The sequence below is a fragment of the Trichosurus vulpecula genome, chromosome 1, assembly GCF_011100635.1.
Source record: "Trichosurus vulpecula isolate mTriVul1 chromosome 1, mTriVul1.pri, whole genome shotgun sequence".
NCBI classification, from domain to species: Eukaryota; Metazoa; Chordata; class Mammalia; order Diprotodontia; family Phalangeridae; genus Trichosurus; species Trichosurus vulpecula.
In genome coordinates, this window is record NC_050573.1 from 534,234,251 (window position 1) to 534,262,000 (window position 27,750).

Below are 27,750 nucleotides of genomic sequence, written 5' to 3' on the forward strand. Positions count from 1 at the left end.
CAGCACTATGCCATACCCCAAGGACAAAGACAAAGAGGAATGTGCTACATGTTTGATAATAACAGCTAGCATTTACTTAGCGTGCACAACACTATTTGTGTTTTCTCATTTAATGCTCACAACAACCCTGTTAGGTACATATTATTATTATCTTCATTTTACAGATAAAGAAACCCAGGGTTTACAAAGCTAGTATCTAAGGACTTCCTGATTCCAAGTCCAATTTCTGTACCACCTACCTGCTTAATACTTTTTTTTAATAGAGCCAAAGAATTGGAAGAAAAGTTGGTGTTCTTTTTTAGGGATGGCTGAATAATTTGTAATATGAATGTAATGCAGAAATAGAACAATTTACATGATGGCTATCTATTTTTTTGACCTATGATTTCATTGGTTCAGAGCGTCTTAATTAGGACACTACCTCTGTCACTGTAGATTAGACACTAGTAGTTTCCTGAGGGTACTGAAAGGTTAAATAATTTACTTAATTTCAACAGCCAGTTAGTACCAAAAGCAGGACTCTGGACTATGAAGCCATCTCTACTCATTATTCCATACTACTTCTCACCATGATGACAACAGATGGAAAAACAATCTGGCACTTCCAAACTCTGATTAATGTGGTAACCAATTTTGAGTTCAGAGCATGCCGGATACTATATTAGAGAAGTAATAACATATACATTTTCTTTTTTCTTTTGAGGGGGAAAGGCAGGGCAATTGGGGTTAAGTGACTTGACCAAGGTCACACAGCTGTCAGTTTGTCAAGTGTCTGAGACTGGAGATTTGAACTCAGGTTCTCCTGACTCCAAGGCCAGTGCTCTACTCACTGTGCCACCTAGCTGCCCCCAACATATATATATTTTCAAATATGGCCATATTTACTCATTTTGTATGACTTTATTTGTCATGAAGAAATTTCCCTTAGGGTTGGGGATGGAATGGAGCAGAGTCATTGGGAAGTTTGGTTTTTTTAAACAGCATCAAATAAATATTTAAAAAAAAACAAAGAAATTTTAAAAAATTTATATATTTTTCCAATTACATGTAAAACCAATTTTTAACATATTTAAAAAAAATTTTGAGTTCCAAATTCTCTCTCTCCCTCCTTCTTTGAGAAGGCAAGCAACTTTAGGTAGCTTATACATGTGAAGTCATGCAAAACACATTTCCATATTAGCCATGTTACAAAACAAAACACAAACCACCAAAAAAAGAGAGAAAATTTTAAAAAGTATGCTTCAATCTGCATTCAAACTCCATCAGTTCTTTCTCTGGAGTTGGATGTTTTTTATCCTAAGTCCTTTGGAACTGTCTTGGATCATTGTATTTCTGAGAATAGCGAAATCATTCATAGCTGATCATCATACAATATTGCTATTACTGTGTTCAATGTTTTCCTGATTCTACTCACTTCATTTTGCAACAGATCATGTAAGCCTTACCAGGTTTTTCTGAAACCATCCTGCTTGTCACTTCTTATAGCACAATAGTGTTCCATTACAATCATATACCACAAATTCCCAATTGATGGGTATCCCCTCAATTTCCAATTCTTTGCCACCACAGAGCTGAGATATATATATATATATATGCATATATGCATATATATATATACATACATATGTACATATAGGTCCTTTTCTTTTTTGTTTAAACCTCCTTGGGATACAGACCTAGGAGAGGCATTACTTGAGGCAAAGGGTATGTATAGTTTTATATCCCCTTGGATATAGTTCCAAATTACTCTCCAGTATGTTTGGGTCAGTTCACAACTCTACCAACATTGTATTAGTGTCGCAACTTTTCTACATCCTCTCCAATATTTGTCATTTCCTTTTTCTGTCATATTAGCCAATCTGATAGGTGTGAAGTGGTACCTCAGAGCTGTTGTAATTTGCATTTCTCTGATCAATAGTGATCTAGAATATTTTTTTCATATGACAACAGCGAGCTTTGATTTATTCTCCTGAAAACTACCTGTTCATATGCTTTGACCATTTATCAATTGGGGAATGACTTGTAGATTTGACTCAGTTCTCTAAATATTTGAGAAATGAGGCCTTTATCAGAGAAACTTGTTGTGAAAAATTTCCCCTAGTTTTCTGCATTCCTTATAATCATTGGGTAAGTTTGTGCAAAATTTTAAAAATTTAATCTAATCAAAATTATCCATTTTACTTCCTGTAATGCTTTCTCATTTTTTTCATAAATTCTTCCCTTATCATAGATCTGACAGTTAAGATATTCCATGCTACCCTAATTTGCTTATGATATCACTCTTTATGTCTAAATCATGCAGCCATTTTGACCTTATACAATCAAACCGCTTCCTAGTTTTACCAGGAATTTTTGTCAAACAGTGAGTTCTTGTCCCCAAAGCTTGGATCTTTACATTTATCAAACACTAGATCACTATGGTCATTTACTACTGTGTCGTGTGTACCTAAACCATTTCACTGATCCACCACTCTATTTCTTAGCCAGTACCAGACTGTTTCCATGATTTCTGCTTTATAATACAGTTTGAGATCTGATACTGCTAGGCCACCTTCCTTCACATTTTTTTTTGATTCCTTTGATATTCTTCACCTTTTGCCCTTCCACATTGTACTGGGAATCAAGATGGGCTCTTAGCCCTTATTCAACCAAGTGCCCTTGAAGAGTTTGGCCTTTGTTTCCTTGATTAAATTAGGAGTCCTTGATGACCTCCTTGCCTCAAGGGAAAGCCTAGTTTACATGGGTTTGAGTGACATGTTTGTGACATCAGAGGCTTTAGACCACGTGGGTTTAAGTTGCATTTTTGTAACAATTTTAGGTCATGTGGCTGAGTTGCATGTGTGACTCACATTTGACCCTGAACAAGATATATAAACCCAAAGGCCGGCTTTCTCTTTTGGAGCTCTGAGCCACAGCAGGAGTGGTGCGTGACTCTAGGCAAGCCATTTTTATGAGCTCCCTGGCTTTGAAGAAAACCCAGATATTGATGCTTCTGTGGTAACTGTATATTGTGATTTTGTCAGACAGAAATCTATCTGTTGATTTGTGTTTGTTTGCTCTGTTTGTATCCCCCTGAGCTGAGTGAATGATATTTGTATGTTGGATTAAAGTAAGATTGTTAACCCCTTAACGCTGCTTTCCTTAGTAAACCAGATCAAAAGAATCTGGGCTTGCAGCATTCTTCTTGTTGGGCTCATGTTGGTTTTTCACCCCCACAGCAGCTGCTAGCTGAATTGCTACAACAAATGGCATAGTTGTGGCAGGATCTGCATTTTAAAAATAAAATATGGTGTTTTGGGGTACTGGGGTGGTTGAATGTTTCCCAGTTTTTGGATTGCTCTTTGTACTTGGGGTGGCCATGGTTCTATGGAGCCTCAGGAGCAACAAAGGCTCCTTCTCTCTCCCCGTGGTACTAGCACTCTGGAAGAGACAGGCTGGATCAAAGGCTGTGGGAAAAAAAAGCCCAGGAATGGGGGAGGGCTGGATGGCTGGAGCAAGGGCTTGAGCTGATAAGCCTGGCTCCAGAGGACTGTGCTGAAAGGGTGAATGTTTTGAAACTATATCTGGTGACAAGGATGGGATTACTAGGTATAAGATCTCTATTTAGAAGCAGAAGAACTTCGGAGGAAGAGATGAATATCCCAGGATGGGAGGATCCATTTTATTCCTCCCTAGCAAGGGAATGGGCTAAAGGAGCTGGACTCTGTGAAAACTGGGAACCAAGGCTACAGAGAGGAGATCCTAGGGATTTGGAAAGATGTTTACAAGAGGTTAGAAATCAGTCAGGAGCATCACTATCTAGGCAAAGCTGGATAGTGCTATCAGCCTACCAGCTAGTATGTGAAAGATTAAGATTATATGAAAGAAATGGGGGTACTCCTATGCCACAGTGAGATGGGGAATCTCAGATAGCAGGAGAACAAATTGTTGCTCAAGAGTCTTCTGACTCAAATGAGAATTTTTCCGTTAATGTGGCTAGGAGCAACAGGAGGCCAAATAGGCCAAGAGTGCATTTCAATTCAGCCCAGGTTGAGCCTGATGATGGTGACAGGGGAAGGGAGTTGAGAGAAAATGAGACAATGTCAGGGGCTGAGGCACAAAATGCTACTAGGGTTCAGGATGTCTTACATAGAGAATGAGAGATTTTTTTTTTGTTTGTTTGAAAATGAGAGATTGTTAAATACTCAGACAGACGTTCGTCCCGTACAAAGGAGGAGGACAGAAACCCAAGGTGACAATTCACTTACGAGGGAAATTCTGGAAGATTTTTCACAGCAAGAGATCACAGACATTTTGAGCAGAATCACCCAAAGAATGGGAGAACCGTTAATATCTTGGATGGTAAGAATCAGTGATCAAGGGGCCAGTGGAATATCAGTAGGTAGGGTGGATTGTATGAGATTCATAGGTATCAGCCAGGATCCTGTAGTTCAGCAAGCATTTAGGGATTATCATCAGCAAGAAGATGGTGATAGTAGGACTAATCTGTTGGCATTAGCTGCTGAGGGATGTAATAAAAAAATATCCTATTGATTCTATGTGGCCCACTGGGAATAAACCTTCATATTCACTTAGAGATTGTATCATAAAACTAAAGGAGGAAGTAATGAAGATTGCTATCCTGACAGGAACCACAAATACATATTACGATGATCCCTTGGGAGTCCCTTGTAGGAATTTAATAGTTAAGACAGTTCCTCCTGCTTATAAACACCTAATTTTGACTCTGTTGCTTGGGGAAATAGGGAGCCATCTTTCAGTGGTGATAGATAAGATTTTACAGTTAAATGATTTAGGAGACTGGGGAAGGGATAGATCTCCCCAAAAGAGGAGAGTGAATAGCCAGCAAATTTGGCACCCAGATAGAGTGACAAGAAATGTTCACTACTCTATTGAGAGCAGGGGTAGACTTTGAAATGATAGATGGCATTCCAACTAATGAACTGTACAGAATGTACTGAGATAAGGGACTTGATAACAGATGAAACAGGGAAATAAGAACTGCTCCTGTAGATGCTACAGACCGTGAACCCTCACACTCAAGTAAGTCACATGTTAGGGGATACTAGGAAACAGGCTGAGCCCCAGTACAAATTAAGGAAATACACAGGCTGGATTGCAGATCCCACATTAACTTGACCATATATTGGAAAAACAAGTCAAGTACGGTAAGTAGGGCATTAATAGATACTGGGGCAGAGGCCACCCTTATCTATGGAAGTCTGGACAAGTTCAAGCATGGAACTCCTATTACCATCACAGGATTAGGAGGTGCTGAAATAGCAGCCAGACAAATTAAATTGATGATGAAAATTGGACAGTTGCCCAAGAAAGCATATAGAGTGGTTCCAATTCCTGAATACATCATTGGAATAGACGTATTGAAGGGTATGACCTTTAATTTACCTGAAGGGAAATACCAATTTGCTATGAGGAAAATAGGTGTTAATGCAATTTTAGTGGGGAAAATAAAGATGGATCCAATCACTTTGCCCGAACCTTCTGAAGTAGTTACTTTAAGGCAATATCATGTGCCAGGTGGGCAAGATGAAATTGCCAGTACTATAAAAGAAAGTGTTGAAGCAGGAGTGTTAGTCCCTACAACTACTCAATGGAGCAACCCCGTCTGGACAGTTCGAAAGTCAGATGGAACGTGGAGGATGACAGTAGATTATAGACAGCTGAACAAAGTGACTCCTCCTCTGTATGCTGCTGTTCCAGACACTGTTACTTTTAAAAGAGAGAATATGGAAACATGAAGGGACTTGGTATGCAGTTATTGATTTGGCCAATGCCTTCTTTACGATCCCAACAGACCCCAAGCAATGGGACCAGTTTGCTCTTACTTGGCAAGGCCGACAGTATACATTTACATGCCTGCCACAAGGATATATTCGTAGCCCAACTATTTGCCACAGGATTGTAGCTGAGCATTTAGATGAATTAAAGTTACCTGGTGTACAGCTTACCCACTACATAGATGACATCATGATACAGGGAGAAAATATAAAAGAAATGGAGAAGAGTTTGACACTATTGATTGACCATATGAAAAGCAAAGGATGGGAAATTAACCCAGCAAAAGTTCAAGGGCCAGATCAACCTGTAAAATTTTGGGGGATACAGTGGAACAGAGGACTGCGAGAAATTCTCCCACAAGCTCGACAAAAAATTCAGGATTTTCCCACCTCTACTAATAAGAAAGAGGCACAAAAGTTCATAGGGCTATTTGGTTATTGGAGACACCACATCCCACACTTGGGACAGATTTTGAAACCCTTGTATAAAGTCACCAGGAAGAAATACGGATTTGATTGGGGACTTGAACAAAGTAAAGCTTTTAAGGAAACAAAGGCCAAAGTCTTCAAGGGCACTTAGTTGAATAAGTGCTAAGAGCCCATCTTGATTCCCAGTACATTGATGAATTTCCAGAAATTTTTTCTAGCTGTTTTTTTCTAGTGTGATTGATATGGCACTGAATAAGCAAATTAATACAGGAAGAATTGTCATTTCTGTTATATTGGCTTGGCTTACTCATGAGCAATTAATATTTCTCCAGTTGTTTAGATCTGACTTTATTTGTGTGAAAAGTGTTTTATAACCGTGTTCAGAGTTTGAGTTATCTTGGCAGGTAGACTCCCAAGTATTGTATATAGTCTACAGTTATATTAAATGGAATTTCTCTTTCTATCTCTTCCTGCTGGACTTTGTTGGTAATATACAGAAAAGCTAATGATTCATGTGGATTTATTTTATATACTGCAACTTTGTTGAAGTTGTTAATTATTTCAACTAGTTTTTTAGTTGACTATCTAGGATCCTCTAAATGTACCGTCATATCATCTACAAAGAGAGATAGTTTTGTTTCTTCATTGCCTATTCTAATTCCTTTAATTTCTTTTTCTTCTCTAGTTGCTATAGTTAGTCTTTCTAGTACAATATTGAATAATAGTGATAATGGGCATCCCTGTTTCACCCCTGATTCTATTGGGAAGGCTTCTAGCTTGTCCTTATTAGATAATGCTTACTGATGGTTTTAGATGTAATACACATCATTTAAAGAAAAGCTCCATTTCTTCATTTATTATTTAATGACTTGTCGAAAGCTTTTTCTGCATCTATTGAGATAACCATATGGTTTTTGTTGTTTTTATTATTCATATGGTCAGTTATACTGATAGTTTTCCTAATATTTTATTTTAACATTTTGCATTAATATTCACTAAAAAAATTGGTCTATAGTTTTCTTCCTCTGTTTTTATTCTTCCTGGTTTAGGTATCAGCACCATAATTGTGTAGTCAAAGTAATTTGGTAAGATTCCTTTTTCTATTTTTCCAAATAGTTTATATAGTATTGGAATTAATTGTTTTAAATGTCTGATAGAACTCACTTGTGAATCTGATCCTGGGGATTTTTTCTTAGGGAACTCATTTATGGCTTGTCCAATTTCTTTTTCTAAAATAGTTATTTAAATATTCTATTTCCTTTTCTGTTAATCTGGGCAATTTGTTTTTGTAAATATTCATCTATTTCACTTAAATTGTCAGATTTACTGGCATGTAATTGAGCAAAATAGCTTGTAATAATTGCTTTAACTTCATCTTCATTGGCAGTGAATTCACCCTTTTCATTTTTGATACTGATTTGGTTTTTCTCTTTCTTTTTTAAAATGAAATTAACCACTGGTTTATCTATTTTGTTGGGTTTTCCCCATAGAACCAGCTCCTAGTTTTATTTATTAGTTCAATGATTTTTCAACTTGATTAATCTCTCCTTTGATTTTTCAGGATTTCCAATTTGGTGTTTAATCTAATTGGGGATTTTTAATTTGTCCTTTTTCTAGTTCTTTTTAATTGCATGCCCAATTCATTGATCTGCTCTTTCTTTTAATGATGTAAGCATTTAGAGAGATAAATTTTCCCCTAAGTTCTGTTTTGGCGGCATTCCATAAATTTTGGTATGTTGTCTCATTGTGATTTTCTTTATAATGAAATTGTTTCCATAATTTGTTCTCTTACCCACTCATTCTTTAGGATTATTTAGCTTCTGATTAATTTTTAATCTATGTCTCCACAGCAAAAAAATTGTTTTAATGTTTGAACATAGAATTTAAGGCATATTCAAAGGAGAACTGGTAATGTTCAAGTCTATTTTCTATCGGATTTTGCTGTTGCTCCTATTTATAGGATTTTAGGCATTGGCAGGAAATAAAAAAGCTCATTACAGAGGAGGACAAAGAATCTGCTTTCTTTGCGGATTTCATTTGCTGCCTTGTGTTGGCTGCCAAAGAAATCCTCATGTCAGTAAGAGTGGTGAGCCTGCTACTTTTCATTATGTAAGCTGATCCAGCTACATGGTCTAGCAGTTTTGCGCACGTGACATTCTCGTCTCCTCCTTATGTGCCATTTCACAGGCTGTCCTCAATCCTACCTCTTCCTTTGGTCTTCTCCGGCCTCCTTCTAGACTTAGTTCAGATTTCACCTTCTGCAAGAGGTTTTTTACACCCTCTTCCTGCCATCCCCACCCAGTGACTTCCCTCTGAGATTAACTTCCATTTACACTATAGAGATACTATGTGCACATATTTGCATGCTGAGTCCTTTATTAGAACGTAAACTTCTTGAAGGCAGGGACTGTTTTTGTCTTCCCTTTTTTACACTGCCTGGCATATAGGAAGTGCTTAATAAACAATTGTTGACTGACTGTTATTGTAAAAACCTTGTATTTTAGAAAAGTGACTTCCAGTGCTATTTCCAGGTCTGCCTCTAAACACCTGACAGAAGGCTAATGATAGCATCTTAAAGGTATGATGCACTTTGTGCATCCATCCATCCATCCATCCACCTACCTACTTATCTATCCGTCTGTCTGTCTTTCCCCCAAAGAAGCTAAGTGATACCAAGTCATCAATGACCTCAAGATATATGTGACGTTTTCAAAATATCTACAATTTATTTAAATCTAATACATTTTCCCAAAAGCACTTTAAAGAGTATATTCTACAGAGTGTCATAAAAGAAGAAAAGAAAATAGAACATTTAAGTTCTTTTAAGTTCACATTTTTTAAGTGCACAAAAGAGAACAGAAGGAAATTTGGAAGGAAGCACAAGCAGGACAGTTTTTGAAAATAGTATGGAGGACATTTTTTTTTTTTAAGCAAGCTATATGAAATGGAGATTCACAGTTTAACATAGAATTTTTTTAAGTTCCAAATTCTCTCCTTTCCTCCACTCCTTTCCCACCTGCCCTTTGAGAGAAGGCAAGAAATATGATACCTTCTAGGCCAAAACTTACATTGACCCAAGGAAATGGCAGTATATTTGTTTCTGTCTATTGTGCAGCAATTATACATATAAAGTCGTTCTGCAGTTTGGAAAAAAAAAATTTTTTTCTAAGTTCAGAATAAAAAAGTGAATTAAAAAGAGCTGAGAAAAGCTGAGCATGGTAAGTACCAAATAACATTGCAAAAAATGAAATGATTCTATCTTAACACATCTAAAATGACTTGTTATCAGTTGGGAGCTGTCCACATATGTTATGCATGTATAGTCAGACTACCTACTTATTAGAATGAAGATGTGCTAGCCAACTCCAGACTACTCCAGACTAACCCAATTAAATAAGCTGTTGATGCCTAATAGTGGAAGCACTGAAGTTTTCCTCATTTTCCCATCTTTGTGAATTTGATGAGCTTAAGTTAATATAATTGTTTTAATTTTCATGTTTCTGATTGTTAGAAAATATTCTTACTTTTTTTAGAAGACTATATATAGTTTGGTTTTTCTTTTGAAAACTCTTCATTTTAAAAAACTGGATATTGTCCATTAATGATATAGAATTGTGTCAATGCCTTATAGATTTTAGATGTCAGATTTTCATCAGAAACATTAAATGCAAAGACTTTTCCTTTCCATGTCCTTTTATCCCAGCTATGCTGATTTTACTTGTGCCAACACTGTTTATTTGTACAAAATAAAAATTATCTATTTTGTCTTTTATAATATTTTCCACATCACACAGCTGGTAACAAATTTGTCCCCTATCCATATCTGTCAAAGATACTACCTTTTGTCTTCCTTTTTTGTTATTGTTGTGGTATGACTTTTATTTTTAGATCGCTTATTCATATAGTATTGTGGATTATGATGTAAGGTGATAGTTCAATCTATTTTTTAAAATTAACTTTCATACAATAGAAAGCAAGTTCACAGAAAAGCTAGGAGGTCTTTAATAATAAGCATTAGAATAGTAAAGGAACAAAATTTTAAGACCTGAAAAGGATTTCAGATGTCATTTAGTCAAACCTCTGTCCAAAATAGATATCCTGTCTACGACAGCCCTCTTGCTTCTGTGTTTAAAGAGATACTGATAACGTCATTCGTGGAGTAGATAAAACAGACTCAATAGTTTATACACGTCTGGATGACAATAACCCTGATCTCTCAATTGTCAAATCTGATGGCCTTTTTTCAGTCTTCATCCTCTTTGAACTCTGGAAACTTTAACATTACTAATAACTATCTCTTCCTAGATATTCTTTCATCCTTTGGTTTTCATGACACTTCTTTCCTCCTGGGGTTTTCTCCCCCACCTATCTGACTATTTCTCTGTCTCATTTTGCTGAAGCTTCATTCAGATCATGCCCACTAACTCACTGAAGGGTTAATGAAATATAAAGATCTTTCCTGTACATTTATAGGCCTATGTGACTACGTATGTTGTCTTTTCTCCTTGGAATGGGGGCCATGTTCCCAGTGCTAAAAGTAAGAGTATACCTGGCTGATTCCTCTTCCTTAAAGGGTTGGCTACCCAGGAACATATGGAATCAATCCTGTGTCCTTTTGAACACAGACATTTTGCCTTATCAATCACAGATGTCTTGCTTCTTTGAACTTTGGCCCAGTCCACAGCCACAACACATCTTGTGCTGAGTCAAGTAGACCCTTGGTGCTAGGCCAATCAGGTGCTGAGTCTCATAGGCTCTGATGCCTTCTGGGGCTGAGCCTATCAGTTGCTAAAACACATAGCGCCAATTTTTCCTTTGTTTGAAACTGGATGAGTTCTGGGAAAATGGGTGTTCTCCCTTGGGACTTCACTTCGCTGGAGACACTTTTTTCCCAACTGGGACTCTGAGAGTTGATATCAAACATGTGAACCCAGATGTTGGTGCTTCTCCAGTTTGGTGAGGTATATAAATATTTCTTTTACTCTGTTAAGCACTGTTTTATGTTGTCCTTCTACGAAGAACAAACATTACGCTGATCTTAAGTTTGTTATCAAGAGTGCTTACTATACTGTGCATTCTGATCCTAAAAGGTACCTAAAACAGTTACACGTATCTCCTCAACGATACACTCACAAGCTACCTAACCTAAGTCTCTGTTCTAGCTTTTCTTTTCTCCTCCCTCATTCTATTTTCCTTGATCACATCAGGTCCTATGGACTCAAATATTCCTGAGCTTCAGTTCCACAGCATCCCAAACTGATGTCCTGATGGCATCCAAACTGTACGTCTAAAACAAAGCTTGCCATCTTTCCTAAACTCTCTCTTCATCCCAATTTTCCTATTATTGTTAGGTTGTCACCATCCCCCCAGTCACTTGGGGCCAAAATCTTAGTGTCACCCTCAACTGCTTATTCATACTCATCTAACTTGCTGATGAATCTCGTCATTTCTATCCTCACATTTCTCATCTGTGTCCCCGATCCCTTTATTACAATAACCTTAATCTCCTTCTCTTAAGTCTACACCAAACCACTCACTTGGCAAAGCCATCTTCCTGAAGTGCAGCTCCAGGATCAAACAGGAAGCCCCTTATTTGCTATTTAAAGCTCTTCACAACCTGGCCCATTTCTCTCTTTCTTGTCTTCCTATTACCCTCTTTCTATGATGTTGGGCTACCTCCTGTTCCTTGAACACAACAGTCCATTGCCAAACTCCATGCTGTTCCACTGGTTGTCTTCCATGTCTGCGAATGCTCTTCCCTCTCACCTCACTGTCAGGTTCTCTGGCTTCCTTTTGTCACAACTGAAATTAAGGTAAACTAAGCCACAAAGTTTTGAGAATGTTGGATTTATTTGTAAGGCTACCAATCACCAATAAAATGGTTCTTTCAGCTCCTCAGTCAGCCAAAGGACCATGAGGTGAGGCTTATTAGCTTTCACATAGTTTTGGGAAGTACAAGAGAACCAAGAACAAGATGCAGGACAGATGGAAAACAATAGGATTGGTTACAAAGTTTGAAGTGTCACAGATGATGGGAAACAATATGATTGGATACAAGTCTGGAATGCAGGGCTAAAAACAACCCCTCCTTCAAACTTGTCACTATGGAAAGCACATTGTTGGTGTCCACCTTCATGGTCAGTGTCACAGTGACAGCAGACCAGACTTTCTTGAAGGATAGCCAGTGTTTCAGAGTTAACAGACCAGACTTCCTGGCACCCGCCCTAACCCTTCAAGGATAACAAATTCCTTCTAATTGTACAACAGCAGCTAGTGGGACAGAGATAACAGTTTTCTTTCAGTTAAAGTGATTTATAGGGAAACTTAACTGAGAGAGGAAAACTAAACTTCTGAACTTACATCAGAGATAAAGAAACATGGTTCTGGCAGTTCCAGAATAGAATCAATTAGGCAATGGAATAAAATATAAAATACTAAATCATTATTTTATTTTCTCAGTTCAAGACTCTGCTTAAATCGCATCTTCTGCTAGAAGCTTTCCCATCTCCCCAGGTACTGGTACCTTCCTTTGTAGATGATTTTTCATCTTTTCCATATACATCTTGTATGTACATGGTTAATTTACATGTTGTCTCTCCCATTAGAATGTCAGCTCCTTGAGGGCAGGGATGATGTTTTTGCCTCTCTTTGTATCCCTGGCACTTAGTTCAACACCTGGTAGACAGTAAACCTTTAATAAGTGCTTGCTGACTAAAGTTATTCCAGCTTACAACTTTTAGTATTTTCCCAGGACACAAAACGCCAACTCATCCTAAGGTAAAATGATAATAGAATATTATATGGTCAGACATTGGAGCAATGCCAGCTTAATAAACATGAGAATTCCTTTATAAGTGACAGAGTTAAATGGGGGAGATGCCCCTTCATTGTTTATATATTTTAAAATGTACAATTTAATGGTAAACCAAATAGGAATAAGTCCCTTCTTTCTCTAGGCTTTTCTTCTGTGTTCAACAAAAGTAATTACAGCGTGATAACTTCGATTTTAAGTCCTTGGAAATATGAGATTCAAAACACTACTGTTTTTTAATCATGGTATTCAATAGAGATCATCAGGAATTAGATAGTTTGTAGTTAACTGTTAATCTGTTCTAGAAAGTGAAGGCAACATGAGTATGGATACAGCGGAAAGTAGTGGGAAGAACGTGAAACTTGGGAGATACGGATCTGAAGCTCTACTTTAGAATTTACTTGGATAAGTCTCCAGGCCACTCTCAGCCTTAGGGGGCACATCTATAAAACTGGAATACCATTCCTTACCTCACAGGTTTGCTGTGAAGATGACCCGAGAAAATACAGGTGAAATGCTTTGAAAACCTTAAAGCACTATGTTATGGTAAGTTACCATCACTTAAAGTTATGCTTAGATAAGGAATATAGGGATTAAGTCCTTTGGCTTCAAGTCTTTAAGAAGAGAAAGTGGAAAAAACAGTAGTTTCTAAAGGTTTCTGCCAAGTATTAAAAAAACCACATTCACCCAATACTATAAAACAGAAAACTTTAATTACATTTTCAAACATGAAATGCCAAATTTTAAATGACATGTAATCAATTATTGCAAAACCAAAATAAATGTACTACCTTTTCCTTGGGGAAATATAAATTCAACTTATAGGGACAATACATACCTGAAAATTTAAGTCTATAAGGCACTTTGGAAAAGAAGGTGCTAAGAAATAATCATTGGGAAACATGTGACAGCTTTAAAAATAAAAGATATGTTTTATTATTTATTTTAAAAGAAAGCAACTAAAATTATATGTGATCCTTTATCTGGATTTCAGCACTGTCTACCTAAATATTAATTTTTTCTTCAAGAATGACTCTATTTTCATATTAAATTATCTGTTGACAATGGTGAACATTTTATTTGTGACAATTCTCCAATACAAAAGTATTTTCAAGTCTGTCACCTCATATTAGTTATACCATGCAGAACTCAAGCAATAGGTAAAAAATCTTCTGCTTTTGCTACTTTTTGAAATTATTGGAATAGAAATTAATTATAATTAGAATCCTGGTCACTTTGCATCTAATCAGTATGATACCAGTAACTCACAAATCCATCCAATCAACATACAGTCACATAAAAACAGTGTTGGTTTTACTCTCAGTGTAGGTAACTGCATTTAATTTTAATTTCAAATTACCCAGAGACTAAAAGACCTGTGAATGAACTATATAAATTAGACATGAGTACAGAATCCATTTAATGGACATTAATACTGCCTTCAAAAATTATGAGATATAAAAGGAGTTCACAAGAGAACATGTTTTCCTAGATTACTGCATATGCAATAAAAAGAGAACACTTTTTTGCTATAATATTATTTCTTGCTTTCTCTGGGCTGTTAATCAAAAAAAAGCTCGGCATACAGAATTAAGTACCATCAATTACTGTCCAAAAAAAAGACCAACATCTGATACTATCCTACATTTCCAAAAACTGTAATAAACTGACTGTTTCCAGAATCTTGCATTTAGAGGATACCCCTAGTTGACTGGATGTGTTGCAAAAGCTGTTCACAATAAACTAGAGATCGATGTTTGTATTTAACAGCCTCAATTTCTTCCACCAGTAAGTCAGGGAACAGAATACTTCCTTCTTTTAAAACCCCTATAAAAAAAGAAAAATGCCGTTAAAAAAAAGGGCCAGAAATCATAAATGTACATTTAAAATATGCCATCTCCTCATTTTAAAATCATCGGCTTCCTATGCAAACATAAGCTGTATATGTTTACACTGAAAAGAAAAAAAATTTCCGGAATTTATTAATTACTCATTTATTACATCTGTCCAACCTAAGAGTGACAGAAAATTTTTATTGAAAAGACCTGACAACCAAACTTCAGATTGCTGCTAACCTTGTAATAAAATAAGTAAAACAAGTTGTTGGTAGAGATCTTTTGGCAGAGATCTCTGATTGGGGAGGTGTAGGGCAGGAATGAGGGGAGTATGACAGGAAGAGGAAGAAAGAGTAGATTTTACCTATTGATATTAATTTGCCTGAATAACTGGGTCACCTTCATTACTGCTGACTGTCCTGGCCCAAGAGTTCCATCAGAAAGCAAAAGACCAAGCATGTGCTGATGAAATCATTGCGCTTTTGTACTCTCATTAAAAACTGTGACCTAGTGACTTTTAAATGCCAGGAGACATTAATGAAAGATTTTAATCCTCTTTTTTTTAATCCAAAAGTGGGTATGTTACTCAGCCACAGACACACATGATTTAAAAAATTACTGTAAAAAAAATCAATGCTAATACATAACTCAATGTTACTACTGTTGCGATTCTTTAACATATATTATTTAAAAGCAACTAGCAATAAGACTAGGCATAGGACAATAAAAAAGTAGTCACTGAAAATTTCTAGAATGTAAACATTACATTATTTTATTTAAATACTATATTATTTTTTTTTGCTTTTTTTTTTTTGGCAGGGCAATCAGGGTTAAGTGACTTGCCCAAGGTCACACAGCTAGCACATGTGTCAAGTGTCTGAGGCCGGATTTGAACTCAGGTCCTCCTGACTCCAGGGCCGGTGCTCTACTCACTGCACCACCTAGCTGCCCCTAAATACTATATTATTTTACATCCAGTCAAAAGACTATCTAGACTGATAATTATATATTCAAAATAATTGTCTACATATCACATGGCTTGGGATCACAGAAGTGCAGAAGACCTCGACATGAATAACTTTGTCATTCCGGTTCTATGGGCGCACCTAACTGATTCTACTAGGAGTGGTATCTCAATTATCTCCTCAGCTGCTTACTAATTTCATTTTAGCAACTGTAGCTGGTCAGGATTATAGTTAACTGAAAAAAATCTTACCTAATACTGCATCCTGAATTGTGTTGTCTGGATCGTCAAGGTGAACCAGTAACTCTTTATAAAGATACTGTATGTTGCCTTTAAGAAAGGATTTTCCATCATCATCATTTTTGATACACTTAAACCAGCTAATTAAGGAACTTGTAGCTGCTATTCGTACTTTATTTGAAGTATCATCCAGGCGTTTCAAGAGTTCTAAAAGAAGCAATGAAAAATTTAAGGCAATTATTTATTTGAAATCGCTGTAATGACCTGAAATGAATTAGTCCACTTATTTATTTAATATATTATATTAAAGACACTGTTAGGTTGCATGGAAGACACAAAAAAATATGACCTAGTCTTTGTCATCAAGAAGTTCATAATCTAATTGAGAAGAGAAGACATCGATATATCATGAAGAAATAACACATGGCAGTACGTGGTAAATGCTAAACAAGTGATATAGGTGTGTATAATACGTATATATGCATATATACACACATAAACATACATCTATGTATACATATATTACACACACAGCACACAATGCACATATACATACACAATAGGGAATATAACAGTTTGGCTGGAGCTATGGGTGTGAAATCAAATGTAACTAGGATGATCCCAGACAGAGGAGATAGAATTTGATGTGGTCCATCAAAAGAGGAGTAGGAGTTAGGCAGATATGAGAGATGAGAAAGCACAAAACATTCTCACAGATAGTTTGGCTAAGGAGAAGGTTCATGTAGGGAATCGTAAGGAAACAGGAAAGACAAATGGGCAGAATCCTAAGTCAGGGAACCTGAATTTCACTGATAGCTCTGTCACTAATAACCTCTGTTACCTTTACTAAGTCTTCCAGTGAACAGCTTTAGAGAGTAAATCAAGTACCTTACACAAATAACTATACAAAAAAAATAAAAATTAAAAGTGGTAGGAGCCACTTGAAGAATAATTTTTTAAAATGAAGATACATTATAATTTCAGAGATGACTGGAGACAGTGGGAAAAGAGAATTAAATTTGTTTTCAACTTTTAGGGAAACATAACTCTTAGCCTTAGTTTCCTTACCTGTAAAATGAGAAGATGACTAAATGAGCTCTAAGATCCATTTCAGCTTAAAAATGTCTAAGGGGTCTCATATTCCACTGATTTACCAAGACTAGAGGAATATTCCCTGTGGCATTTGAAAACATTTGTTTATTGATGCTTTTTGTTTTTCATCACAGCCCTCTCCAAATAGCATCTTCTCCTCCCTAGCACTAAATATAGGAAAGCATTTAGGTAAAAAAAAAAGAAAGCAAAAATGTCAAAGTCTGATAGAATGTGCTACATTTTGCCCTGTAATATCTGCTGGGAAAAGGAGGATATATTTCTGGATATGATCTCTATGACTAAGATCACCCAATACAAGACTGGCTTCCTCTTACTGTTTTTTCTAAATTTACATAAACGTACTTCACTTCTAGACTTCAAATTATATTGTAAAGCATAATCATAACTATTTGGTAATAGCTAAAAGCCAGAAAAGTGGATCACTGAATTGAAAAATTAGAAACAATATAATTTAATAATCCAATATTTGATATACCCAAAAACATGAATTACTTAAGGGAGATCTGTTTATCTGACAAGAATTGCTGGGAAAATGGAAAAATAGTTTGGTAAAAATCAGGGTTATAGTGTAGGCCACAAAAAAACTGAACATTGATACATGACCTGAATATATTTTTCTTGTAAGCAGTATTTTATTTTTTCCAATTACATGTAAAGATAGTTTCCAACACTCATTTTTATAAGATTTTGAGTTCCAAATTTTTCTCCCTCCTTCCCTTCCCTTCCCTCCTCCTCAAGATGGGAAGCAATCTGATATAAGCTACATGTGCATGATACATGTGCAATCATGGAAACGATTCCACATTAGTCACATGACCTGAATATCAAAGGTTGAAAAGTAGAAAAATGCCAGATCAGACTCCTTTCATAACTAGGACTAGGTGGAGAATTCTTAAACAAACAATGGATTTAGAGGTGATTCCAAAGAATAAAATGGGTTAGGATTATCTGTGACTGTGAGATTACACATGAGATTGTGGTTTTGAAAGATTTTTTTTCCTCTGCATGAAGTCAAATGTAGCAAACCCATGACCTTGGTGTCCTCAGCATCACTCTCTAATAACTGACCTAGCTGGCCAAGACTAATGGGATGAAGCCTCAGAAAAAAATTCTAAGGTTTATTTGCCCTCTGGTGGCCAGGCACATGAAATCAGCTTTATGTACCTTAGAGGAAAGGTATTTACGTAACAGATAATGTATGTGCCCTTGAAAGTTGAAAGCAAAGTGAACTGTTTACCCACTGCCTAAAATTACCTTTGAAATTATAATGCAGCTTTACCCAAAAACAGTTCTTCAAATATCAGTGATTCCTAACACTTCTTTTTGAAATCAGATCTCCTGTCCTAAACCAACCACAGAGTCAAGTGGTTTTCTATAAAAATATCCATTATTAGAGCTGTTATTCATCCACAAGTGATCCATTTGTAATGAAAATTACTGTTCACTAGTTATAAAATTGATGACAGGACAAAGGCACTAAAATGTGCATTTCTCTACTGCCTAAAGTCTTTATTTTTAGTTTAAACATGTCAGTGCAACCATGATCTCATATCCAACTGGGTAAATCTCGAAGAACAAAGATTGAAGCCCATTTACTCTCCCAACTGGTGCTTCTCTTTTCCATGCTTTCCTATATATCTTTGAAGGGGGTCCACCCAACATATTGAAGGCTCTCTTCTAAGTTTCTTAAGATTATACAGCAACCAGTAGAGTACTGAGGTGGCCTATGTGTTATCCCTCAATCTATACCTGCATACATGATACATGACTGACCCATCTCCTCTTCTGATCATTGGGCTCCTGGATTTTCTTTTATACCACATATCTTGCGTAGACCCACTAAGCACCTTTTCATTGCTTTTTGGGTTACTTCATAATTTTTATTCTTTATATATCATAGCTAGGAGAATAATAATAATAACAGTCAACATTTACATAGCATTCTAAGGTTCTACAAAACATTTCACAGAATCCTCACCACAAAGAAAGATCCTCAAAAGTGTGAGGGTATGTACTATTATTATCACCTATGAATTATAAAACATTGGAAGAATACTGGTGTTAAAAAGATGGGTTTTTGTTTCAGAGTGTAGCTTGAGATCAGTAAAAATGCTGCACAATTTCCTGAATGTAATTAAATCTGTTTTTTTTTCTTATTCTTAAGCCTGAACCACAACAAGCTGGAGGCAAGGTCAGACAATTCAGAAGAAGATGGAATGTGTTGGTCTCGGCCATCACATTCAGGACCAAGTAGGGTCAGCCAACAACATTCAACAGTAGAGGGGGAGCAGAGTAGGACTGAAGTACAAAGCCCAATCTAAAAAGTGAGGCTGAGAAATGAGTAAAGAGAAGAAAACACCAAACACAATAGGTATTTTGGACCGAGCGAAGTTGAGATATATATGCAGATGAAAAGAGTAACCATACAAGTCCAAACAAAGACTCAGTGGTGTCCTGGCCTTCAGAACTAGAAGAGAACCTGGAAGAAATGAAATCAGATACAAAATGCAATGCAACAGAAATGACAGCTAGGAAAAAGAGAGTGACAAGGAGGAGACAATGGTAAGCCTTACCCAAGAATCGAACTCTCTTAACTTTTAGGGGCCAAACAGAAGTCAATGACTCCATGAGACTTGAAATATTAAAACAAAATCAAAAGACTGAAAAAAAAAATGAGTGTGTGTGTGTGAACAATCTGAGCTAGAAAACCAAATTGTATCAAAAATGGAAGATGAAATAAAGGAAACTACTGGAAAGTATTTTACACAAATATTTACCAACAAAACTTATTAACTATATGAAATGGATGATGCTTGCAAAAATATAAAATAACCAGATAATAGAAGAAATAGATTATTTAAATGGCTCCTTATAAAAATGAAATTGGACAAACAATAAATGAATTCCCAATGAAAAAGATCTCAGGCTCATACAGATTTATAGGTGAATACTGTAAAATATTCTGAGAATAATCCATTTAAATATTACATGAACTTTTGCAAAAATAGGAACTCTTTCTGGGATACAAATATGGTCTTTATACTTAAAACAGGGAGAAACAAAGCAGAGAAAGAAAACTATAGGACAATGTACCCAATGAATACTGATATAAAAATATTGAATAAAATTTTGGCAAAGAGATTATAACAACATATTTTTAAAAATTATACGTTATTACTAGACTGGATGTTTGCCAGAAATGCAGAGATGGTTCAATATAAGGAAAATTGTTAACTGTAACATATGCTATCAATAACAAAAATAATAAAAACCGTGATTATATCAAGAGACACAGAAAAAATTTTTGTTTGTTGGTTTGATTTTTTACAAAATCAATAGCTATTCTTGTTAAAAACACTGGAAAGTACAAGAAAAAAATGGACCTTTCCTTAATATAGTAATCTCTCCTCTAAACCAAGAAGAAACATGTTATGTAATGGAGAAAGATCAGAGACCTTTCCAGTAAGATAAGTGGCAAAGCATGGATGACCATTATCACCACCGCTATTTAATATAATAATAAAAATGCTAACTTAGCACAATAAAAAAAGAAATGGAGGAAATAAACATGTACAAATTAAGGAAAGGTCCATTTTTCTCCTATGCTTTCTAGTGTTTTTAACAAGAACGGTTGTTGATTTTGTAAAAAAAAAAACCAAAAAATCTTTGCAGATGATATGATGGTCTAGCTAGAGAACTCAAAAAAGTCAACTAAAAATTTAACCGAACCCATATGTTTGGCAATGTTGCAGTATATAAAATAAATCCACACAAATCATAAGCATTCCAGTTAATATATTAATGCTATATGTTAGCATCATACTAACATTAAATTAGAACATATAAAATTATATACATTATAGCATGTAAAATTATACATATCATTATACTAACATCATATATTGGTATTTCCATAAAATTACCAACAAAATCCAGTAGGAAGAGACAGAAAAAGAAATTCCATTCAAAATAATTATAGAATACAAAAAATATTTGGCAGCCTATATACCAAGATATATCCAAGAACTACTTTACTAAAGCCATAAAACAATCTTTACAGAAATAAGAGCAGACCTAAAAAATTGGAGAAATATTAATTAGATTGTGGCAATATAATAACCGAGGGGGCGGAGTCAAGATAGAGGAGTAAAAGCAGGGCCTTGCTTGAGCACTCCCCCAAACTCCTCTAAACACCTGTAAAAAATGACTTTAAGCAAATTCTAGAACAGCAGAACCCCCAAAATGACAGAGTGAAGCAAATCTCCTGCCCAAGACAACCTGGAAGGTTGACAGGAAGGGTCTATTGCACTTGGCTGGGACTGTAGTACAGTCCAGCACAGTCAGGGCTGAAGCAGGCCTCAGGGGATTGAATCATTGGCAGCTGTGGGGGTTTCCATCCTTCTCAGCTCACAAACACCAAAGACAATGTAGAAGTTCAGTGGGAAAACCCTGTCAGACCTGGGTGGGAGAAGAGCAAGGTCTGGCCCCAGCCCAGGGCGGCTGCATCAGCAGCTGCTTCCAGAGCCCCAAGCCCACAGACAGTGAGGGGACGGAGTGGATGATCAGAGGGGGACTGCAGGAATTTCTTTACTGGCACTGAGGTAGGATTCTCTTGCTTTGCCCTGCTTGGATCTGGGTTGCAGTTCTGGTTGGGGGTCCTGGAGTGGGGAGGAGAGCTGCTGTGGCAGAGCTTGTGGCAGCTATGGAGAGGGAATCTTCCTCACAGTCCCAAGGCAGAAAACAGTGCTTCAGGTCACTCACAGACCACAGCACAGGCCAGGAGAGGACAAAAAACCTCTCCTTGGATCATATCACCTTAGAAGAACTTAACAGCTGCACAAAACCTCTAAAGCTTGGTACAGAGCACTCTCCATTCTGGAAGCAGAGTACTACCTTGAAAAAGAGCTCAAAAGTCAAGTAAGTGGCTGGGAAAATGAGCAAACAGAAAAAATCAGACCACAGAATCTTACATCGGTGACAACATCAAAACATACAACCAGAAGAAGACAACAAAGTATCCAAAACCCCAAGAAAAATATGAATTGGTCGCAGGCCTTGGAAGAGCTCAAAAAGGATTTTGAAAATCAAGTAAGAGAAATAGAGGAAAAATTGGGAAGAGAAATGAGTGATACAAGAAAATCATGAAAAACAAGTCAACAGCTTGCTAAAATAGAGCCCAAAAAATGACGAAAATAACACCTTAAAAAATAGACCAACTCAAATGGCAAAAGACGTCCAAAAAGGCAATGAGGAGAAGAATACCTTAAAAAGAAGAATTGGCCAAATGGAAAAGGAGGTTCAAAAGCTTACTGAAGAAAATAATTCCTTAAAAATTAGAATGCAGCAAATGGAAGCTAATGACTCTATGAGAAATCAAGAAATTAGAAGTTAATAACCAAACAAGCATTAGGAAGGATCACAGAAAATAAGATGGGTAATTTTGATTAAAAATCTCATGTCCAAGTTATATAAGACACTGATTACATTTATAATAAGAACCATTCTCCAACAGATAAATGGTAGAAGGACAAATAGTTTTCAAAAGAAAAAAAAACCAAGCTATAAACAGCTATATGAAAAAGTGACCTAAAACACTACAAATTAAGAGAAATGATAACTGATGTTTTACCTCATATCCATCAGACTGACAAAGATGGCAAAAAAGGACGGATTTTAGGAAAAGAGGCACACTGATGGTGGAACTGTGATTTAATCTCCAGGGATGTGGAACCTAGGGCCTTGAGGTCACATGTGGCCCTCTAGACCCTCAAGTGCAGCCCTCTGACTAAATCCAAACTTCACAGAACAAATCCTCTTAATAAAAGGATTTGTTCTATAAAACTTTGATTCAGTCAAAAGGCTATACCCAAGGACCTAGAAAGCCACAGGTGGCCTCAAGGCAGCAGGTTCCCCACCCCTGGCAAGCCATTCTGGAAAGCAATTTGGAACTACTCTCCAAAAGTTATTAAAGCACATAACTTCTGACTCAGTGACACCACTGCTGGTCTTATTCCCCAAAGAGATAAAAAAATAAGATCCATACAGAGATATCATAATAGCTCTTTTTGATAAAGCAAAGAACTGGAAACTGGGGAGGGGTGCCCATCTACTAGAAAATGCTAAACAAATTATGGTATATGAATGTAAAGGAATTATTACTGCAGTGTAAGAAATAATGAAAAGACACCTTGAGAGAAACCTGGGAAGCCTCTTATGAACTGATATAGAATAAAGTAAGTAGGACTAGAAGAATAATTTATACAAAATATAAAGACAATATCTTTAAAGTTTTGAAAACCTTGACCAGTGCAGTGACCAGCCATGATTCCAGGGGACTGAGAGGTGATGGACTGAAGATGCAGAATAAGGCACACCCTTTCAGATACAACCAAAGTGGGAATCTGTTTTGCTTGACTATGCTTATTTTAAGAACTTTGTTTTTATTTTTGTCCTAAGAAGGGTGGAGTGCAAGGGAGAGGCGGGAGATAAGGAGAAGCCAGGTAAAACAAAAAAGCAATATATAATAATAAAAAAAAGGACAGGGACATTGAAGCATCCTAAGACACATACACACAGAAAAAAAAAAAAACAGAAAGAAGGCCAGAAAGAATCACAGATAAGCAGGATAGTTTTTAAAAATATAGGTTGAATCTATTACATATGTAAAAAGAAAAGCAAGCTGTCCATAGTAAATCCTTGTAATTTCATGTAATACCTTTTCTGCTCTACTACATATATGGAAACGTCCATTTTATTTGGTGTTTGTTAAATTCAGAAAATAAATTTTTAAGGACAGGATTTAGTCTTAACAGGCTTTTCAACTAACTAGCTCTGTGATCATGAGCAAGTATAAGGAATTTGAATCGTCTGACTTTTGAAGCCCTTTACTAGTCCGATCCTTTCTTTTCAGCCTCGTTATACGTTACTTCCCTTCTTGAACTCTGATACAGTTAACTTGGCTTTCTGTTCTCTTGGTTGCATTCCACCTCCTTGCCTTCCACCTCAGAGAATCCCTAACTTCCTTGAAGACAGAACTCAAGTACGACCTTCTCCACCTGGAGTTCCCAAGCTAGGTCAATTGAAAGGAGTTCATCGATAGATTGTAGGGGGTCCATTGATTTTTTAAAAAATATAATTGGTTTCCTTTGTAATCCTATGTATGCTATTTATTTTATTTTATGCTTTTAAAAACATTATTCTGAGGAGTCCACAGGTTTCCTCAGATTGCCAAAGGGGACCATGACACAAAAAATGTTAAATATTTCTGTTCTACCCAAAGCCTTCCTGGATTCTCCAAATAATGATAATAGCAACGATAACAGTAACAAAAATTGGGGCTGCTTCTCTTGCTGCTACTACTGTTCTCTTTCTATCTGTCTGTCACACTCACACTCACACACACACACACACACACACACACTCCCTCCCTTAACAGGATGTAAGATCCTTAAAAGCAGAGATGATTTTATTTTTCTTTGTCTCCCCAATGTATAGTACCTGGCACATAGTAGGTGCTTAATAATGTCTTCTGATTATTAATTCTCTGGGTCTCAATAAATGGAGCTGAACTAGATGGGCTTGAGGCTGATTTCACCTCTAAAATTTTAATTCTAGTTATGTTTTTTTTTTGAGGGGGGAAGGCAGGGCAATTGGGGTTAAGTGACTTGCCCAAGGTCACACAGCTAGTAAGTGTGTCAAGTGTCTGAGGCTGGATTTGAACTCAGGTCTTCCTGACTCCAGGGCCGGTGCTCTACTCACTGCGCCACCTAGCGGCCCCTCTAGTTATATTTTAAATGTTAAATTGTGTTAAGGAAAACATACATATGAGCTGATGAAGTGAAAAAAGTTCTAAGGCTATAACGACCATGATGTAAATAAAAACACCAGTTGGAATTATCGGAGCTCAAACTAAATGGTTCCGGAGGACTGATGGAACACGCTTCCCTCCTCTCGAGAGAGGGATGGTGTGCGGTCATGCAGAATAGCACACTAACTATAGAAGTGGTCACTGTGATAGTTTTTGCTTCACTATGTTGTTTCATTTATTACAAGAGAGGATTCTGTGTGTGTATGTAGGTGGGGGAAGAGGCTGCTGGGAATCAACAGCAATATTAGAAAGGAAAAGCATCAACACATCAAAAAACTGGCAAAGTGCTCGTTACAATTCAAGAAATGTATGATCAGCTGCAAAATGGGGGTATTTCAGTGGTGCAGTGGGTCCTACCAAGAGAAATCTTGATGAGTTTATCTGTGTCAATCGTGTCGGCGCAGGCCATTAAAAATTTGTTAATGATACGGCAGGACATTAATCGAGTCATTTTAGAATCTTCTTCCAGTGTGTTAATAATTTGAGGCATCAGTACTTCTTGCATTTCTATTATCTGCAATTAATAAGAAAACATAAGAAATATAAAGATTGGCTTCTAATTCAAAATTGGAACTAGCCCTGTTGATAAGAATTTTATATCAATGACCTGGCATGTAGTATATGCACTGATGAATATAAAATGAGACATATGGTTTTTATGTAAGATTTTAATGAATACTTGGTCATTTCTGACATTTTCTCCCATGAAGCAAATGTTTACTTAATTTAAAAAGTTATTTTTGTTGAATCTAGATAGTTATTGCTCACAGTGCATTACTTCTCCCTTCTATAATTAATCATGTAGCATGAAAAAGATTCATGACAAGTTTACTGGAGAATGTATTTTTTCTTCCAGTTGGCATTTTAGTAACATTTTCACTTAGAAATAATCCCTCTTTAGTGCACCACAAGATGGTGCTCATGCTCTAGATGGATATTTTGAAATAACTTTTTTTTGCCCCTTATGTGTTCTGCTATTGTTCTGCAGAAGAAGCTATGAGCTCAAAACAAAAGCAGAAACTATTTTTAATAATTACTTATTTTCTCAACTAAGGACTGACTAGAGACATTTTCCCAGCAAGGCATGGCTAACATACCAATTATACTTTGGTTAAATTTTTATTACAAAAGCAACCTTTGTCAAAGAGAAAAAATCTTAGAAAAGCAGAGTTAATTCTTAAACACCTGTGATTACCAAAATGATGATAATATGTTTATAACGTAAAATATACTAACCTTGTGAGCTTCATTGACTAGGCCTTTCCTATTTCTAGATTTTGTTATATCTCTAAAAATTTTCTTCTTGCTCTCAACACAGCTAAAGGCTAACAATGTTATTTTTTCCACATGAAAACATTTTTACAATAATTTTTACAATAATAAAGATCTCTGAACTTAAATAGAGATAATTTAGTTGACTAAAATGTAACAGCTGGGTTTTATGAACTTAACACTTTGTTATATATATTGATATTTTTGTAACCAGAAAGTTTCTACGAACTATATCTGTTCAAAGCTTCTTCTCAGAATTCCTTTATATTTAATATGGCTTGGAAATTTTTTTTGGCACTACAAATGTTTTCTTAACATATACCTTACAAATGATTTTGAGAATTGTACCTGTTTTGATGAAAGTGTCTCACTGTGAATAAGAGCCCAAAGGCATGATATGGCTGTAGTGCGAATGGCAGCCGCTGTTCTTCCAGCATGCCACTGCAGATTAGGAACCAATATGTCTTTTATCACTGTCTCAAGGTGGCTGTGGAACTGCCTAAAACCAAACAACAGGAAAGCAAATGAAGGAGGTAAACAGGTGCTTTGTAAAGGAAAAAAATAACCTAACTTCAAAAAACTTATTATATTCAGCAAAAAAAAAAAAAAAAAAAACCCAGAATAAATCAATGGAATGCTTAAATATCATATTGACCAGATGTAAAGAAAGGAAACTGATCCTACTCCTTTGGTAGCTGCCTACCCTTAGGAAGAATAGGAAGGTTTGTCTATCCATTCAAACACCTAGGACTACGCTTAAGCCCACTCGAAAGAGGAGGTGGCCAGCACAAGGAAGGAGCCATCAAGCACAGACTTCTTATTTTGGGGCTGCAGAAGGACCCAAAAGCCATTTGACCTGTGGCAATTGGGGAAAGTCGCTGTAAAGCAGCAGAGGGCTGCTTTTCAGGTAATAGTGGAAAATGTAAGGAGACCTCAAAAGAAGTTTTCCTCAACTCTCACTCCCAATAAACTGAGGAATTTATTAATGATTATGTCAAAATTGTAAAATATTCCTTGCCCAAATTGTTCTTATTTTAAACGAAAAAAACTCATAGAAATAGACAATATAAATCCCTCTATAGATTATAATTCAAAAAAGGGGAAACATTCACAGGTTCCATCTTAAAACATTAGTATAAAAAAAGGCAGGGACTACATAACTACCCAGACTGCCAATAAGCAAAATGGGTTCTGAGGGACCCAAAGTATAAATATATGAGTGCAGATAATAGATGGTCAATCTGGTTGAAACAAGAAATACTTGATGACACAGGCTTCCTAAAAAAGCTGTTCAATTTTCAACTCGTTGATTAAATCAAGGTACTACATACACAGTCCAAGCCCCCAAGTTCAAAACCATATATACTGACTTTCAAATGTTCTTTAATGAAAGAATATATCTCCTAGCATCAAAAGATTTC

The 27,750-nt window shown here is 36.3% G+C and overlaps 1 protein-coding gene across 1 annotated transcript in view; it reads right to left on the reverse strand.

The window, feature by feature from the left end:
- Positions 1–13,732: 13,732 nt before the first annotated feature.
- Positions 13,733–27,750, reverse strand: part of DNAAF5 (dynein axonemal assembly factor 5) — a 71,675-nt gene continuing 57,657 nt past the window's right edge. The window contains exons 10-13 of the mRNA XM_036741353.1: positions 26,678–26,828; positions 25,415–25,571; positions 16,090–16,284; positions 13,733–14,865 (exon numbers count right to left, since the gene is read on the reverse strand). Coding sequence (XP_036597248.1) covers positions 14,729–14,865; positions 16,090–16,284; positions 25,415–25,571; positions 26,678–26,828 — 640 coding nt within the window. The 3' untranslated portion in view covers positions 13,733–14,728. The remainder of the gene's footprint in view (positions 14,866–16,089; positions 16,285–25,414; positions 25,572–26,677; positions 26,829–27,750) is intronic.